Source organism: Zingiber officinale, chromosome 8A (assembly GCF_018446385.1).
Source record: "Zingiber officinale cultivar Zhangliang chromosome 8A, Zo_v1.1, whole genome shotgun sequence".
Taxonomy (NCBI): domain Eukaryota; kingdom Viridiplantae; phylum Streptophyta; class Magnoliopsida; order Zingiberales; family Zingiberaceae; genus Zingiber; species Zingiber officinale.
The window spans coordinates 89141815-89158931 of record NC_056000.1 but is presented as its reverse complement, the minus strand read 5'-3'; the positions used below and the strand labels follow the sequence as shown (position 1 = coordinate 89158931).

At 34.8% G+C, this 17117-nt stretch overlaps 1 protein-coding gene across 1 annotated transcript; it reads left to right on the top strand.

Annotated features, from left to right (window-relative positions):
• Positions 1-2546: 2546 nt before the first annotated feature.
• LOC122009837 (pleiotropic drug resistance protein 2-like) lies at positions 2547-16844 on the top strand. The gene is made up of 20 exons (XM_042566147.1): positions 2547-3074; positions 3412-3532; positions 4048-4136; positions 8754-8838; positions 8958-9248; positions 9330-9420; positions 9895-10795; positions 10976-11136; positions 11264-11367; positions 11449-11614; positions 11704-11832; positions 12231-12361; positions 13057-13389; positions 13595-13885; positions 13984-14067; positions 14296-14429; positions 14507-14734; positions 15101-15272; positions 16016-16270; positions 16370-16844. The coding sequence occupies exons 1-20, from the start codon at positions 2740-2742 to the stop codon at positions 16637-16639; spliced, it is 4371 nt and encodes a 1456-aa protein (XP_042422081.1). The 5' UTR covers positions 2547-2739; the 3' UTR covers positions 16640-16844.
• The last annotated feature ends 273 nt before the right edge of the window (positions 16845-17117 follow it).

Below are 17117 nucleotides of genomic sequence, written 5' to 3'. Positions count from 1 at the left end.
TGTATTCTACATTATTGATTACTTGACTTTTATCCTGATTTGATGAATGCCAAAGGGGGAGGGATAGGTGGTTAAGTTAGAGCAACAAAATGTCAAATTTAAGAACTAACTTAAACCTTAAAAACAATGTTTGTTTTTTTACTTGCATATTGTCTTCACTAACTTAACCAGGTTGTCATTCCATCAAAAAGGGGGAGATTGTTGGTGCGGTTAGCACTAATGGTCTAACTCAGGTTTTGATGAATGACAAATTAGGTTAAGTTAGGTTTGTCGTTCGTTGTCTAACACTCTGATCGAGTGTGCAGGCGAAGTCCAGACGGTCGACGGGCTGACCGGATGTCTGGCATGAAGCCCAGCTAGGTCAACGGGCCGATTGGATAGCTGGCGAGAAGTCCAAGCGGGTCGATGAGTTGATCGGACACTTGGCACGAAGTCCAGTTAGGTCGACGGGCTGACCGGATAGCTGGCGAGAAGTCCTAACGGGTCGAAGGGTTGACCGAACGTCTGACAGGTAAGTAAAGGTAAGTCACTGGAAGGGAGTGACTATGAGGACACATTCCTGGAAAGGGAACTTAGGCGCCGATCCGACTTAGAACCATTTTGGAACTCTAAATCGAGATCTTGACTAGATTCCAGTCTCGGAGAGACGGAATCTAAGTCATACTTCTTCTGTCTAATTATAAACTGTGCTAACACTTTGTTTTGCAGAATATACATTATCTATTTGCCTCGGACTAATCTTGTCTTGCAGGAGAAGATGTTTTCTGGAGAAAGGTGGTCCGGGCGCCCGGAGGTAAATTTTATCCCCTGACGCGACGTCGACACGTGGAGCCTCCTGTTTGGGTCGGCTACGTCATGGTCGAGGCGCCCTGAAGGTTCCAGGCACCCCGAGCCTCCAATATAAGGAGGGTCAAAGACGGAGCTACAATAACAACTCAGAATTGACGATCTGCTCTCCTGCGCTCCCGCGACGTTGCGACGCTACTCCGACAAAAGCTCTGCTCCTTTTTCTATTGTTTTATATTTGTCGGTATTTTATTTCTAGTTTTTCTGTACTTATTTCTTGTAATCAATTATTCGAATTGCTAGTGGATTGCCCAACGAAAGCACTCGACGAGTGCGGGCCTTGGAGTAGGAGTCGACACAGGCTCCGAACCAAGTAAAAAGAACCTGTGTTAGCCTTGCTCTTTTCTACTTTACTTTTCCGCTGCATTTACTCTTCTCGAACGTTTTTCGATATTCACCCCCCCTTCCCCCTCTATTGACTTTTACGATCCAACAATATTATGATAATCAGAGTGTTATTCAAATTACGCGCAATTCAGTTTTTCATGAACGCATGAAACATATTAAAATCGATTGTCACATTACTCGTCACCATCTTCAGATTGACACCATCACATTGCCTTTGTTCCTTCAAATTACAGATTGTTAATATGTTTACCAAGGCTCATTCCACTTCGCGCTTCCGATTTTTATCTGAAAAACTCTGAATGCTTCTGGCTGTAGCATCATGAGTTTGAGGGGGATGTTAGATTATATAATCTATATTATATAATCTATTAGAATTATTTGTTTATAGCCTTGAAGGCAATTTAGTATTTTACCTTTTCAGTTTAGGGTTTAGATTTAGTCTTTTATCTTTTCAGTTTAGGGTTTAGATTTTTTCTTATAATTAACTATATAAAGGTCCTGTACTCTTTATTTCTCAATCAATTTTGAATTTAATAATATGATTAATTTTTCTTTCTCTTAATTTCTACCGTATGTGTATGATGTATACGATTTTGTATTGGATTTTTAATTTGCCATGTATGATATTTAATTTGTTATTTTGTTTCGTGGGATGCTTGATTCTGTTGTTTATGTTGATTGGATCAGATTTGCACGTTTATATGCATGAACGATGGAACAAATTTGCAGATACGTGCCTTTGGATTTTTTTTTTGCAAAATTTACCAAATAAGAGATGATATTTTTCATTATAGATTTGCAATGAAAACCATATTTATTACATATTAGCTATGGAATTTTTCATCACTAATTTACAATGAAAATATTTTCGGACGACGATAAATATTTTATTTGTTACAAATTTAATGATGAATTTTTATTTTTTTTATTTTTTTGTCACCAAATTTGGAGATGATCTATTACAATGAACAAATTTTCGTTGTAAATTTCATTACAAAAAATTTTTACGATGACTTTTTTTTATAAAATTTATTATAAAATTCATAGCAAATTAGGATTTTTTTTAAGATGAATTTAGCAGTTTAGGTTAGCTTTAGACCATGAGAGAGGAATAAATTTAGCAAAAGACAGATATGCCCCTTTATGATAAATTAAAAAGAAATACCCCTTTAGTATTTTGAAAAAGAGGGATCCTTTTCATTTTTGCCAAATGATTAGAGGGTCAACTCCGGCACCAAGTAACTCCCATATATATCACAGTCAGTCCACCAACCAACAAAAAACAAATATAACCGAAGGAAATAAAACGTAGACCGCGAGAAGAAGCTTCTCCAACACACTATAAGAACTCTCACCACTCCCTCCTTCTCCTCCTCCTCACTTGAGAAGAAGCTTTCATTCGCTGTCACTAGTTTCTTCATTTCCCTTTTCACCTCTTTACTTCTCCTCCTACTTCCGAATGCGTGATTAATCAAACTGAAGAAGAAGAATAAGAAGAAGTAGAAGTAGTAGTAGAAAAAGAAGAAGGGGAACAACCAGCTGGAAATGACAAACGATCTCACTAGAAACAGCAGCAGTCGGCGGAGCTGGGCTGACAGCTTCCGAGACCGAGCAGACGTATTCCGGCGCAGCCTGGTGATGGAGGAGGGCGACGATGAGGAGAATCTCAAGTGGGCAGCGCTAGAGAAGCTGCCTACATACGACCGTATGCGCAAGGGCATAATCCGTCAGGTGATCGACAACGGAAACGTCATCGCCAGCGAAGTTGATGTCAACAATCTTGGCCCCCAGGATCGGAAGCGCCTCCTCGAGCAGATCTTCAAGGTGGTGGAGGAGGACAACGAGCGCTTCCTCATTCGCCTCCGCGATCGAATCGACCGGTGGGTTGCAACAACGCTTATAATTTCGTTTTTTTATCTTGATTTTTTCAACTAGCAGCACCTTTGCTGAAATTCCAAAGTTGTTGACCGAAAGACAAACAATATAACAGTGTACAAGTTTGTCGTCTATCTATTAGCAACGATTTTATTTGTGCATTTTTACTAACAAATCTTATGTGGAAAAAGGAATCTTTTGTGTGAATTTTAAAATATTGTTTGTTTCTTTTTATAATCGTCATTCGTCGACATCTGGTTTTTACTTTTTTTTTAAAATATATATATATATATATATATATATTTCAAGAAACTATGATGTTTTGTGTGTATTTTGGAACAGGGTGGGGCTGGAACTTCCAAAGATTGAGGTACGGTATGAGAACATATCCGTGGAGGCAGATGTTTATATTGGAAGCAGAGCACTACCCACCTTGTGGAATTTCACCATAAACATTCTTGAGGTACTCACTGTCTCATGAGACCATGTTAAAATAAACGAGGCAAATAAAAGGGGAATTATAAGACAATCTAATAAGAGGAACATGGAAAAGAACAAGAGTGATAGCAAAAAGGAAATCACTCAAAAAGAGTGAATTCCCTTCCTTGTTAGTCACTCTGTGATCATGCTTTCCACTTTCAGTAGGAAAATAGGTGCAACTCTTACTGCCCTCTGAAAATAGACAAAATTAACACTTAATTTTTACCCAAATGTCTGAATTATGATTGAATTTTTTGGCGTCATTTTGGCACTGAATTTTTATATTGATGACTCTATATTTTAAGTTCCATCACTCGTCATTGATCCTTCCACCTTTTCCAGAGTCTAGTTCCAATTCTTCCAGAGAATTATAGTTGAGGAAGTTTCTGTTTATTGCTTTTTTTCCTCTTATGAAAAGAAAATATCAATTGCACTTCCAAAATTCATTACTCCTTTTAATGTTTCTTCTTTTCTTTGTATTCTAATACACATATTCAGGATATCTTTGGTCTTGTAAGATTCAACCAATCCAGGAAAAAGACCATAAAAATTCTTAAGGATGTCAGTGGAATACTCAAGCCAACAAGGTATGTGGAGAGATTATCTAAATTTTGTCTTTCCAATCATTTAGTTATTCGTATGAGTGTTGTAATTGCTAATCGATTTTTCTTCCTCTTTTAAGTCTGAATCTGAGATTAGCTGTTTGAAACATCTAATGAAGTTTCTGATAAAATATTTTCTACCCAAGAGATTGTAGATTCAAAGGAAGAGATTGAAAGAAGAACTTTTATTGATCTCTCATACTCCAATCACTCGAAACTCTTATCACAACATAAAAGAAAAATTTTCAATTCTCCTTTTTATAGATTGATAACATGACTTAGTCTAAACCCTAATATGACTTAATCTAAATAAAAAAGGCAGCCCGGTGCACGAAGCTCCCGCCATGTGGGGTCCCGGGGAAGGATCCATTGTACACAGCCTTACCCTGCTTTTTGCAAGAAGCTGTTTCCAGGATTCGAATCTGTGATCTTTTGGTCACATGGCAACAACTTTACCATTGTGCCAAGGCTCCCCTTCAATATGACTTAATCTAAATCTTAAAAAATAATAATAATAAAAGAGACTAAGCAACTTTTTAGTTTATTCAATAAAGAAAAATTCTAATTGGCCTATTTTAAAATTTGTTCTAATAAAACTTTAGTTATCCCTAAAGATAAGGAGATAGAAAGGTGGTGATTCTTTAATACTTCCTCTTCTTACTTACTACTCTCTAATTAGTGTATGTTTGTTTACCATGCTAAGTTAGTTGCCTTCTAAAGTCTTCAAACTTTGCACCATTACATCTTTTAGGGAATATGTCTGCAACTTAGTCTTCAGTTTTGACACACTCCATCTTAATTCCTCAATCTAGGAGTTTCTCTCTCACAAAATGATAATGTACTTCAATAGGTTTGGTCCTTGCATGGAACATCGGATTCTCAATTAAGTGTATAGTTGACTAACTATAACAATGTAGTTGTATTGCATTATCAATCGGTTGAAGAAGATACTTTGCTAGTTGCGTCAACCATGTATCCTCTTGAGTTATTGTAGCTATTGAGATCAATACTTTGATTCATTACTTGATAGTGATACCGTTGGTTGTCTTTTGCTGCACCAATAGATAGGTTTCAAATCAAGACTAAACACATATCCTGTAGTTGAGCATCTTGTTTCATAATCTCTAGCATAGTCAGCATTCAAATACCCAATTACTTCTCCTTTTCCCTTTCTTTAAAATAATATACCACAATCAATGGTATCTTTGATGAATCTTAGAATTCTTCAAACAACTTCTTCCAAGTGAGGTTTCTTTAGCTTCTACATGAATTTGCTTACTATTCTCACTACACATGATATGTTTGGTCTTATGAGATTGAGATAGATTAGGTTGCCAACTAATTGCATGTACATTATTGCATCTTCCAAATCTGTTCCTTCAGCAGAGTATATCCTTGTATGTACCTCTAGTGGAGTTGATATGCTTACATTCTTCCATCTCATACTTTTCTAGGAGATCCTTAGTACATTTCGTTTGCATGAGAAGAGTCCAACGATTGAGGAAATGCTATAATTCTCCCAAATCTTTAACTTGGAAACATATCGATAGGTTGACTTTGATTTGATCAATCTCTACTTTGTCATCTCTTTTGATAATAAGATCATCTACATAGACTAGTACTATTGTCAACTAACCTCCTTGAGCTTTTACAAATAAATTGGACTCTGATGGTGCCATTGAGCAATCACTTTGAATCAAGAACTCTGCTATCTCTATACCAAGTTCTTGGGACTTGCTTTTAATCATAAAGTACTTTCTTTAATTTGCACACAAAATTTGGGTGAGTCTTTCTCTGAAATTCTTGAGGTTGGTCCATATATATTTCTCGACCAAGTTTGCCATACAAAAGTGCATTCTTCACATCCATATGCTTGAGCTTCTAATCCTTACAAGCAACTAAGGCTAATAGAACATGTACTGTTGTAATCTTTGCAACTAGACTAAATGTCTCCTCATAGTCTGCTCCATATTTCTATGAGAATCCTTAAGACACCAATCATGCCTTGTATCGTTCTATTGATCCATCAAGATGACTCATTATTTTATACATCCATTTGCATGTTATTGTTATTGTCTTTACATCTTTAGGCTTTGGTATCAAATCCCAAGTTTCTTTTTGTTTCATAGCATAAATTTCTTCTTCCATAGCTTTTCTCCATTCTTTGCTAGAGGTGCTTCTTCATATGTATTTGGTTCTTTTACTTTATTTTCTTCAATAACCACAACATTTGCATACTTTGGATTTGACTTTCTTTGTCTTTTTGATCTTATTAAATATGACCGAGTTTCCTCTTCTTCATTTGCATGGATTTCTTCTAGTTGGCTTGGTCTTCCTTCTTTTTCAATTTGTTGATGTATTCCTATTTTTCAAGGAGACTTAGTCTTCTCATATGATTTGTCACAAGTTGTTTGAGATGACATCATGTAAACATATTCTAGCTTTCATCCCTCTATGAGTGGTGTGCTAGTCAGCTTCAAACTTTGATATCCTTTGGCTTGAACACAACATAGTTTCTTGTGATGTTAGTCGTGACACTTATATGAGGTTTTTCTTCGTCCTAAATACAAGAAATGCATTCCCCAACTTTACTTGGTTTGAATCGAGTCGGGTTACCACCATCGTCCTGCCAACATGAATTATGAGTATCTTTGAGTGTTTGCCTTGACAATAATTCGCTTCTTTTGTCTTTAACATATTTGATAATTTTTCTTTATCTCCTATCATATGGTTGGATCATCCACAATCTATTATCCAATCATCATTATAGTTAATAGAATCATCACTTATCATTATGTGTTCTTCCTCTAACTTAATTGTGAGAGAGGGAATAGAATTATTAGAATTACTTGTAATTGGCTCTAAACTAGAACTGGAGTTCTAAAAATCCTATTCATCTTCATTTTCAACTTGTGGATGGGAGGATGTTGCAACATTTCCTTCTGCTATGTTATATTTGACAATCTCTAGCATAGTGACATCTTTTTCCACAATTGTAGCACTGATTATTCATTTAGAAATTTATCTTTACCTCTAGCTAGCCAACTCCTTCTTTGTTGATAGTTATGACATTCATCTTTCTTTGATTCTCCTCTATTTCTTGATCTCTCAATGATAGAAGTCTTACCCATCTTATTACTTTAGAGAGCTTTCTCTTCTTCGTTGATTGAAACTCTAAACATTTGTTTTTCCAATGCCTCTTGATTGGCTAACACATTTTCTATCTCATCCAACATCAGTTCTTTAGACCATCCATGAATCGTTGTGAGTAGTGCATTAAATTCGGAACTCATCCCATGAACAATAATCCTCATCCTTGTCTCTGTAATTTGATTTTGAAGATCTAATTTTGAAATTTCTTGACATAAAGCTTTAACTTTGGTAAAATATTCACTCACCATCATACAATGTTGCGAGATTGATAATAGTTCATTCTCAACTTGTTGTAACTTAGCATTATTTGTCCAAGCGAAAATTCTAGCAAGAGTGTCTCATGCCTCTTTCGGTGTTGCATCTATGATGTGTTGTAGCCAATCATCCTTGGCAGATATTGATAAAGTGTACATTACTTTACAAGTTTTGATCTTTGACCTTTTAAAATCATCTTGATTTACTGCGAAGTGATATCTCAAATCCCCCAATAACTCTCATAAATCTTACTAAGTAAATAAAATTGGCATACAAGTACTCCAAGTGATATAATTATTATTATTAAACTTTTCAAAACCACTTTCAAAAATTATCATATCCGCCAAATTGACATGGGTATCAACTATAATTAGCCAAGTCTAATCCTAGATCAATAAACTTCACAATCATCGAGTGTGACCTAGTGACGTCTCCATGTAAACACAATCCTTGATCGCTGCTCTTGAAGTCCTTGGTAACTAATCCCAACCCTTGGCTTTGATATCCCTTGTAGATTCAAAGGAAGAGATTGAAGGAAGATTAATGACAAATAGTAGATTGATACAAAATTATTCTCTCATACTCGCAACTCAAAAAAAAACTCTCAACACTCCTTTTTATAGATTGATAACATGACTTAGTCTAAACCCTAATATGGTTTAATCTAAATCTTAAAATAATAATAATAATAACAATAAGACTCAGCAACATTTTAGTTTATTAGTAAAGAAAAATAAAACTTTAGTTATCCCTAAAGATAAGGAGAGAGAGAGAGGTAGTGATTCTTTAATAGAGATTTTACATGCCACAAAATTTCATTGATTCTATCATATATTCATTATAATTATCATCCAGGGAATTTCTAGAGAATATGTATAGCTTTAGCTAGGATACTTGGTTTTCTAAAAATATGGGAATGAATTAACATTGGAAGAAAGTCACATATTTTAATCAAATCCATTTCAAATTTATGAGCTTTTTTCTATATTCAACATCAAGCTCCTTAGTAGTAACTAGTACTGTTTAGTTCTTCTTATGAAAACAACTTACAATGATTTCATACATCAAGCATGTGAAGTTAATTTTTTTGTGGTATTGGCACTTTAACATGTATACAAAGAGGCTTCTAAATGCTCGAATTATGAATCATTATGAGAAATATAACTCATTCTTCAATATCTCTTCAACTCTCAGAATGACATTGCTGCTTGGGCCTCCAGCCTCAGGGAAAACAACACTATTGCTTGCACTAGCTGGGAAACTTGATAAGAGACTAAGGGTACTTTTCTCTTCTTCTTTCTCTTATTTTGCATCAATATACAATTTTTTATATTTTTTTATGAGCATTCACATAAATTTTTACACAATGTTTATTAATCTTTTTTGCTTTTATTGCAGCAATGGGGTAAAGTCACATACTGTGGCCATGAACTCTCAGAATTTGTTCCTCAAAGAACATCTGCTTACATTAGTCAGTTGGACATTCACAATGGTGAGATGACAGTTAGAGAAACATTGGATTTCTCAGCACGATGTTTAGGTGTGGGATCAAGGTATGAAATGTTATCAGAATTGTCAAGACGAGAGAGAGATGCAGGAATTAAACCAGATCCTGAGATTGATGCATTCATGAAGGCTGCTGCAGTTGAAGGACAAAGAACTAATGTATCAACTGACTACGTTCTAAAGGTTCATGCCTATAACTTTGCAATGTAATTCATCATTTCTCAAGTTGTTATTAGCTATAATTCTTGAAATATTGGACAATAGGTACTTGGTTTGGATATATGTGCAGACATTTTGGTTGGTGATCAGATGCGGCGAGGCATTTCTGGGGGGCAAAAGAAACGAGTGACAACGGGTAATTTCTTTGCTATGAGAATATGAATACATTGGTTGTCATTCATTGACCTTTATTAAATGATTGGTCTTTCAGCCCAGATAATTGGTTCCTTCAATTATATGTGGGTGTTATTTTCAAAACAAAGAGTTTATGAAAAACTATATACTTTATTGAAACTTATGCAACACTAAATTAGATGGTGAATATCATTATCTTTCTTTACAACTCAAGTTATCACCGTCTTAAAGAAAAATACTATAAAAATCAATCTCTCTAAGATTAAATATTAAAGTACCCCCTCTTATGATGTTTAACATGCCCAAATCTTCAAATTTATAGGCCATTAGGCTTGAAGGAAAATCATTCAGTAAGGTGTAATTTCCATCCTTTCACTTCAATGCTTTTGACATATTTGACCTTTTTCAACTTCAATTTTGTTTGTTCTAAATGTATTCATCTATAGTAACCTCAACTTAATGATTTTTGTTGCAGGAGAGATGCTAACTGGGCCTGCACGAGCACTCTTCATGGATGAAATATCAACTGGACTTGACAGTTCTACGACCTTTCAAATAATAAAGTTCATTAGGCAAATGGTTCATGTCATGGATGGGACAGTGCTTATATCTCTCCTTCAACCTGCACCTGAGACATTTGAACTTTTTGATGATGTTATTCTATTATCAGAGGGTCAAATAGTCTATCAAGGTCCTCGAGAGCATGTTGTTGAGTTCTTTGAGTTTGTTGGCTTTAGATGTCCTGAAAGGAAAGGAGTTGCTGACTTTCTTCAAGAGGTAACTTCTTTGAAGGATCAAGAACAATATTGGTACAATAAGGACAAACCATACCGTTTTATTTCAGTCTCTGAGTTTGTGGAGCTTTTTAAGCAATTTCATGTCGGGCAAGAACTATATGCAGAGCTTACTATTTCTTATGATAAATCTAAAGCACATCCTGCCGCACTGACAACACGGAAATATGGCATTTCTAATTGGGAACTTCTTAAAGCATGTTTATCAAGGGAGTGGTTGTTGATGAAAAGAAACTCTTTTGTCTACATTTTCAAGACAACCCAGATAACTACACTTTCTTTAATAGCCATGACTGTGTTTCTAAGAACCAAAATGCATCATGAAACAATCCCCGATGGCAACAAATTTTATGGTGCACTCTTCTTCACTTTAACCAATGTCATGTTCAATGGAATGGCAGAACTGGTGATGACTGTTGAGAAACTCCCTGTGTTCTATAAACAAAGAGATTTCTTGTTTTACCCTGCTTGGGCTTTTGGCATTGCATATTGTCTCCTCAGGATCCCTCTTTCTTTCTTGGACACTGGAATTTGGATCATACTTACCTATTATGTGATTGGTTTTGCCCCTGCTGCAAGCCGGTAACAACTTAAAATTTTTCCTATTATTTTTTGAATAATTTTCTTTAATGTTTACCACTTAAGGTACTCCTATAGTACCTAAGATACATTTCATGGTTGCGACTTCTTTTTTCCCATGACATGATATATTTAGGTTAATTTTAATCAGCATTCTCTTAATTTTTTTTCCTAATATGTTAGGTTCTTCCGCCAGTTCCTAGCACTTCTCCTTGTACATCAGATGGCTCTTGGCCTGTTCCGCTTCATTGCTGCAGCTGGAAGAACCATGGTTGTAGCCAATACATTTGGAACATTTGCTTTGCTTATTGTTTTTGTGCTAGGAGGCTTTGTTATTTCTAAAGGTTTGAAAACTTCTAACTAATAATTCTTTTCTTGTTTCCTCATAAATTGTATCATTTTCTTGATAATTTACAATCTTTGAACTGATATATTGAGACTGAAGTTAGCATTTGATGATTATGTGAGCAGATGACATCAAATCCTGGTGGATATGGGGTTTCTGGAGTTCCCCTTTAATGTATGGGCAAAATGCTATTGCTATTAATGAGTTCCTTGATCCAAGATGGGGTGCAGTAGGTTCTATCACAAGTTTTTTCTCTGACTGCTATATGCATTACCATACCTAATGCTTGCTTTCCACATCCTTGTTGCAGCCAAATAATGACACCAACATAGATGCATTAACTGTAGGAACTGCTATACTCAAATCTAGAGGAATGTTTTCCCGTGGCTATTGGTATTGGCTTGCTATTGGGGCTCTCATCGGATTTATTATTCTGTTCAACGTATTATTTGTCCTTGCGCTCACCTACTTGAATCGTAAGTTTTCAATGTTCACTAGAATTTCAAATTTTCATTTCTTTACTTGATCATTTCTATCATGTGAGACAAATTTTCCTTATTTGTAGCTTTGGCAAGTGCACAAAATGCAATTGTTGATGAGGAATCTAGTAAGAAAAAGAAAACTTCATCAATATTAAATAGAAGGATTGAAATAATAGGAAGTATCGCACATTCTGATCCACAGGATTTATCAGGTCAGATTGCATTATCACATTTGTCCTATTTTTTTAACACAATGTTTAGTATTTTGATTATGGACTCACAATATGAGAAGTTTTTAAAATAAAATCTTATAATAAGATAATACCATCACCTGATTCCATTCCCTACTCAATCTTTTTTAAGTACGATCCAAGTGTTCTTGTCCAACATGGTGCAAATCTTGGTCTGGGTAAAAATATATCGTTGGCGAATGACTTTGGACTGTCACGATCTAGCATATAACCAAACAGTCACATTGGTCTATTTCTGATTAGGCAATCAAATGAGATGTACCTGTTGCTTTCTTCAAGCTATGTCATAACTTTAAATAATTTTAATAGCTTTCAATTTTATTTATTCTTTTAAAGTGTTTTATTTTTGTATCCCCCAGAATCAGCAAGGAGAAACAACTCTGAAACTTTTAGCGCTTCAGTACATTCAGCAAAGCGAGGAATGGTTTTGCCTTTCCAGCCTCTCTCTCTTGCTTTCAATCATGTGAACTATTATGTTGACATGCCTGCTGTAAGTAGATCTAACATATGTTATCCTTTTTCCATTTTGATGCAATGACTTATCCCACATTACCTCTATAAAGCTCTTGGTTGTTTGCTCCTGCACCCAATTTATCTAGATTGGATTTAATTCATCAAAAAAAATTTGATTTGAATGAATAGAGTCATTGACTCCAGTTTTTGTAATCTTCTATAGCTAATCCTGACCAAGTGATCTATTGCACCTTCTGTTGGATCATATATTCTTTATCTAATTTGATAAATAAATTCTCTCCTTTGGATAAACAAAATCTAAAGGCCGGAAACCTGAGAATAATCTTTATGATCAATTTCTTTAGGTCATGTTTGTATGAGAGTAGTCTAAACTCCTAGCATTTAAAAAAATAAAAGAGTTTGAATTTGATAGTATTTCTAAATTTCTAGATTTAAACATTTTTTTGTTTCAACTGATTTCAAAACAAAGGATGACAACATATGAGATCAATTATAAAGTTTTCATATTCATTCAACTCCTCCAAATTTATTTTCTATCTAAATATGATCTTAATAATTTTTATAGTATGGGATTCCTCAATAGGTCTCTTGTTTTTGATTAAGATACAAACATATCATTAAACTTGTTCCATTTAGCACTTTAGTATGCATTATAGGGGCAAAAAATGAAAAGAATAAAAAATCATAACTGGCATTTTTGTTTCTCATCAGGAAATGAAGAGACGAGGAATTGAGGAAGATCGTCTTCAATTACTATGTGCTGTAAGCGGTGCATTTAGGCCTGGAGTTTTGACTGCATTGGTTGGAGTAAGTGGAGCCGGAAAGACTACATTGATGGATGTTCTAGCAGGAAGGAAAACTGGTGGTTATATTGAAGGGAGCATTAGTATTTCTGGTTATCCTAAAAATCAAGAGACTTTTGCTAGGATAAGTGGTTACTGTGAACAGAATGACATTCACTCGCCATATATGACTATTTATGAATCACTTGTTTACTCTGCTTGGCTGCGTCTTGCACCTGAAATTGACAAGCAGACACGAATGGTAAGTTGCAATTTATGCTTTCGCTGCTTCATGTTTTGTAAGATTTCTAGTTTCCATTTGCACATTTGAATATTGCCATTTTTATTGTACACCAACCGTCTATAGATATTTAGGTTTGTTATTCGAGATTTTCTCTAAATTCTTCCTGCACGTATGTTCCTTTTTGATCCATAATTTAACTGGACTAACAACAATTTAATTGTAGATGTTTGTGGAAGAGGTTATGGAGTTGGTTGAACTTGACACTTTGAGAGATGCTCTAGTTGGAGTTCCGGGGGTTGATGGTCTATCGACTGAGCAACGAAAAAGACTCACAATTGCTGTTGAGCTTGTTGCAAATCCTTCCATCATATTCATGGACGAGCCAACATCAGGACTTGATGCAAGAGCTGCAGCCATAGTTATGAGGACAGTCAGGAATACAGTGGATACAGGACGCACCGTTGTTTGTACGATCCACCAACCAAGCATAGATATTTTTGAAGCTTTCGATGAGGTTCACTTCCTCTTGCATCATAAATTTTGATCCAATGTAGTTTTGTTTGTTGATGCAACATTGCTTCTTGAGATGAGTTATTTTCTTTTTGTATCTAGCTTCTTTTGATGAAAAGGGGAGGTCAAGTTATTTATGCTGGCCCTCTTGGTCGCCACTCCCACAAGCTGATCGAATATTTCGAAGTAAGTTTCCAATCACTTAATGATTTTTGAACTACTGTTTGATAATCTAATTAATTAAAACGTCATTTCAAAATTTTGTATATTTTCATTCATAAAATACAATAATAAATTGCTTTCAATAGGTGCAAGATATAATCATGTAGAAAGTATCCATAGAATGAATTAATTTTAGGAATTATATTCCACTGAATTTTGAGTTTCTGGTTCATAAAAGAGACAATCTTGTAGACAATTCCAGGTGTACCAAAGATCGTAGAAGGTGTGAACCCTGCAACATGGATGTTGGAAATAAGTACTCCCCAAGTTGAGGCTAGCTTGAATGTAGACTTTGCTGAAATTTATTCGAATTCGGAACTTCATAAGTGAGTATAAGATATATATTTTATTAAAATATATTACCTCAAAATCATCTTCCTTATGGATCCACTTTGTTGTTCAGACAAATTCAAGAACTTATCAAGGAATTGAGCATTCCACCACCAGATTCTAAGGATTTATATTTCCCTAAAAAGTACTCCCAGAGTTTTACTACTCAATGTCAAGCTTGCTTTTGGAAACAATATTGGTCATATTGGAGAAACCCACAATATAATGCTGTCCGATTTTTCTTGACAGTCATCATAGCCTTAATATTTGGCACGATGTTTTGGCAGATGGGAGACAAGACGTAAGATTTCTAACTTCTAAATTGTTTTTTTTGTTTCATTTTTCTTTCCATATCACTGTATGAATTGCAATACTTTTTATCAGTAGCATAAGAAGAAACTTCTTTTATAGACCAACTAAAAAGGTTAATATTAATCTACTTTTCATGGTGTTCTTAATCAAAGCTCACTTGCTTCTAAATTCAGAATTTCTGGAGAAATTAACAAACCAAGTGATGCTTTCTTTATTGAGGAAAAACTAGAATTTAATTTGTACATTTTGGTATTAAGTTTTCTATATCAACTTGTAGAGAGTGTTTTCCTTTTAAGTATTCTTTTAATTTTCATAATCATGACTTACAATTTCCTCATCTATTGGACATGAACAGTTCGACTCAACAAGACGTTTTGAATCTAGTTGGAGCTTTCTATGCTGCGGTCTTTTTCCTTGGTTCCAGCAACTCTATCAATGTGCAGCCTGTTGTGGCTGTTGAGAGAACAGTCTTCTATCGTGAAAGAGCGGCAGGGATGTACTCAGCCATGGCCTACGCATTTGCACAAGTAAGTCTGTAGAGAGTAAATTATGAGATTATGCTTGCTCATTCTATATAAAAAATGAAAGAAGTATGAATAGTCATATAATATTGAAACATGAATGTGGAAACTTGAAAAGTCATTTAATTTTATGGATGGATTTGCTAGTCCATCATGAAAATATTAGTTATAAGTAAAAGAAAAGATTAGATTTCAGAGATAACAAAGAGATATTACAAAATAATTGTAAGTTAAAAATTCCAATACTACTCCTAGTGTGCTAAAAGTTACCAGTTCTTTCAAGTTCTAATAATTTTTTAAGTAGTTGATCTATTGCTTAAAGGTGCTAAAGTACCAATTATTCAACACTGATAGGACTGATTGTGCTTCATTAGACGAAGAAGAAAGAACAAGAAGGCAAAAACGAAAGGAAAACTAAAAGAAAAATATATACACCATTTATCTGGTAATAAATATGTATAAAGTGCAAACGGACTAGTTCCTTGTTGATTGCTTTTGCAGTTTTTTAGCAGAACAGCAAAAATTATTGTTCTGTGGCTATAGTTGTCAAATTGTTTCTTCAGTAATTATATGCTGTTTACTTGGCAGACAAAAATTAACAAGGAAAATTATTTCACATCTTCCTTTGAAGTCTAGTACTTGCATATATTTAACTTGGAAAGACAGTGTTAATAATTTCATTCATTATTCTAGAGCTATTTGATTTTCTCAAAAAACTGAGAGCTACTTATAATTTTTGCTTTTTGCAGGTGAGCATTGAGGCACTATACATATTTGTTCAGGGATTCATCTATACAATTCTCCTTTTCTCGATGATTGGCTTTACTTGGCATGCGGAGAACTTCTTCTGGCTCTTCTACTTCATTGTAATGTCCTTTACCTACTTTTCACTTTATGGTATGATGGCTGTGGCACTCACACCCAACCACCAAGTTGCCGGTATTGTGTCTAGTTTCTTCTACAACTTCTGGAACTTGTTCTCAGGCTTCCTGATTGCACGACCGGTAAGTGATTACATATCTCAGAGGATGCATGGTTCCTGAGCAAACTGTTCATTTGTGATGTTGATATTTGCGCTGAACTCTTGTTGGCACATTTTGCAGGATATTCCCATATGGTGGAGGTGGTACTACTGGGGAAATCCAGTATCTTGGACAATTTATGGTGTCATAGCATCGCAGTTGGGGAAAAAGGGGGGCACCGTTCAGATTCCTGGAGAACATGATAAACCACTTACAGAATACTTGAAAGATAACCTGGGTTATGAGTATAGCTTTGTTAAGTGGGCGGCATTGACTAACTTGGGCTTTGTCATCATGTTCTTTTTTGTCTTTGCATATTCTATCAAGTTCCTCAACTTTCAAAAGAGATAGATAAATTCTTGGACTTATACTTGTGATGAAAGGACGAAAGGAATAAAAAGTGTTTGCAGAAGTCACAGTTTCCCTTGGTAACAAATTAAGTCCTTCAGCTGAAGCATACTCTCAATGTAAATAAGTATTAATTGTGTCTTATTATGAAGTCACTTTTCTTGTACTACAATATTTTTAAAATATCTATATTGCGAGTATCTGTTTAGCTTTCAAGTGTGATCTCAAGGTGATGTTGCAAAAGTTATTGAATTCGTTAATTCATATATGAATCATATATACTGAAAATAATCTTCTAAAATCTATTGATTCACATAATATCAAAAAAATAAAAAAGCAAAACTCATTGTTTTGAAGTAGAAGACTATGGTTAAAAATTGATATTGATTAAAACGGTCTCAAAACAATTAAACAAATGTTTAAATGAACCCAAAGCCCTAACTTGCAAAAGACAGGAATTGCCACAATATAGTAAATCCCA

Excerpts from the sequence above, each read along its gene's own strand:
- LOC122009837 (XM_042566147.1), top strand. The coding sequence starts at position 2,740 with ATGACAAACGATCTCACTAGAAACAGCAGCAGTCGGCGGAGCTGGGCT. Across the intron at positions 4,137-8,753 it reads GGAATACTCAAGCCAACAAG|AATGACATTGCTGCTTGGGC; the intron begins GTATGTGGAGAG and ends TTCAACTCTCAG. Across the intron at positions 13,390-13,594 it reads TTGACAAGCAGACACGAATG|ATGTTTGTGGAAGAGGTTAT; the intron begins GTAAGTTGCAAT and ends ATTTAATTGTAG.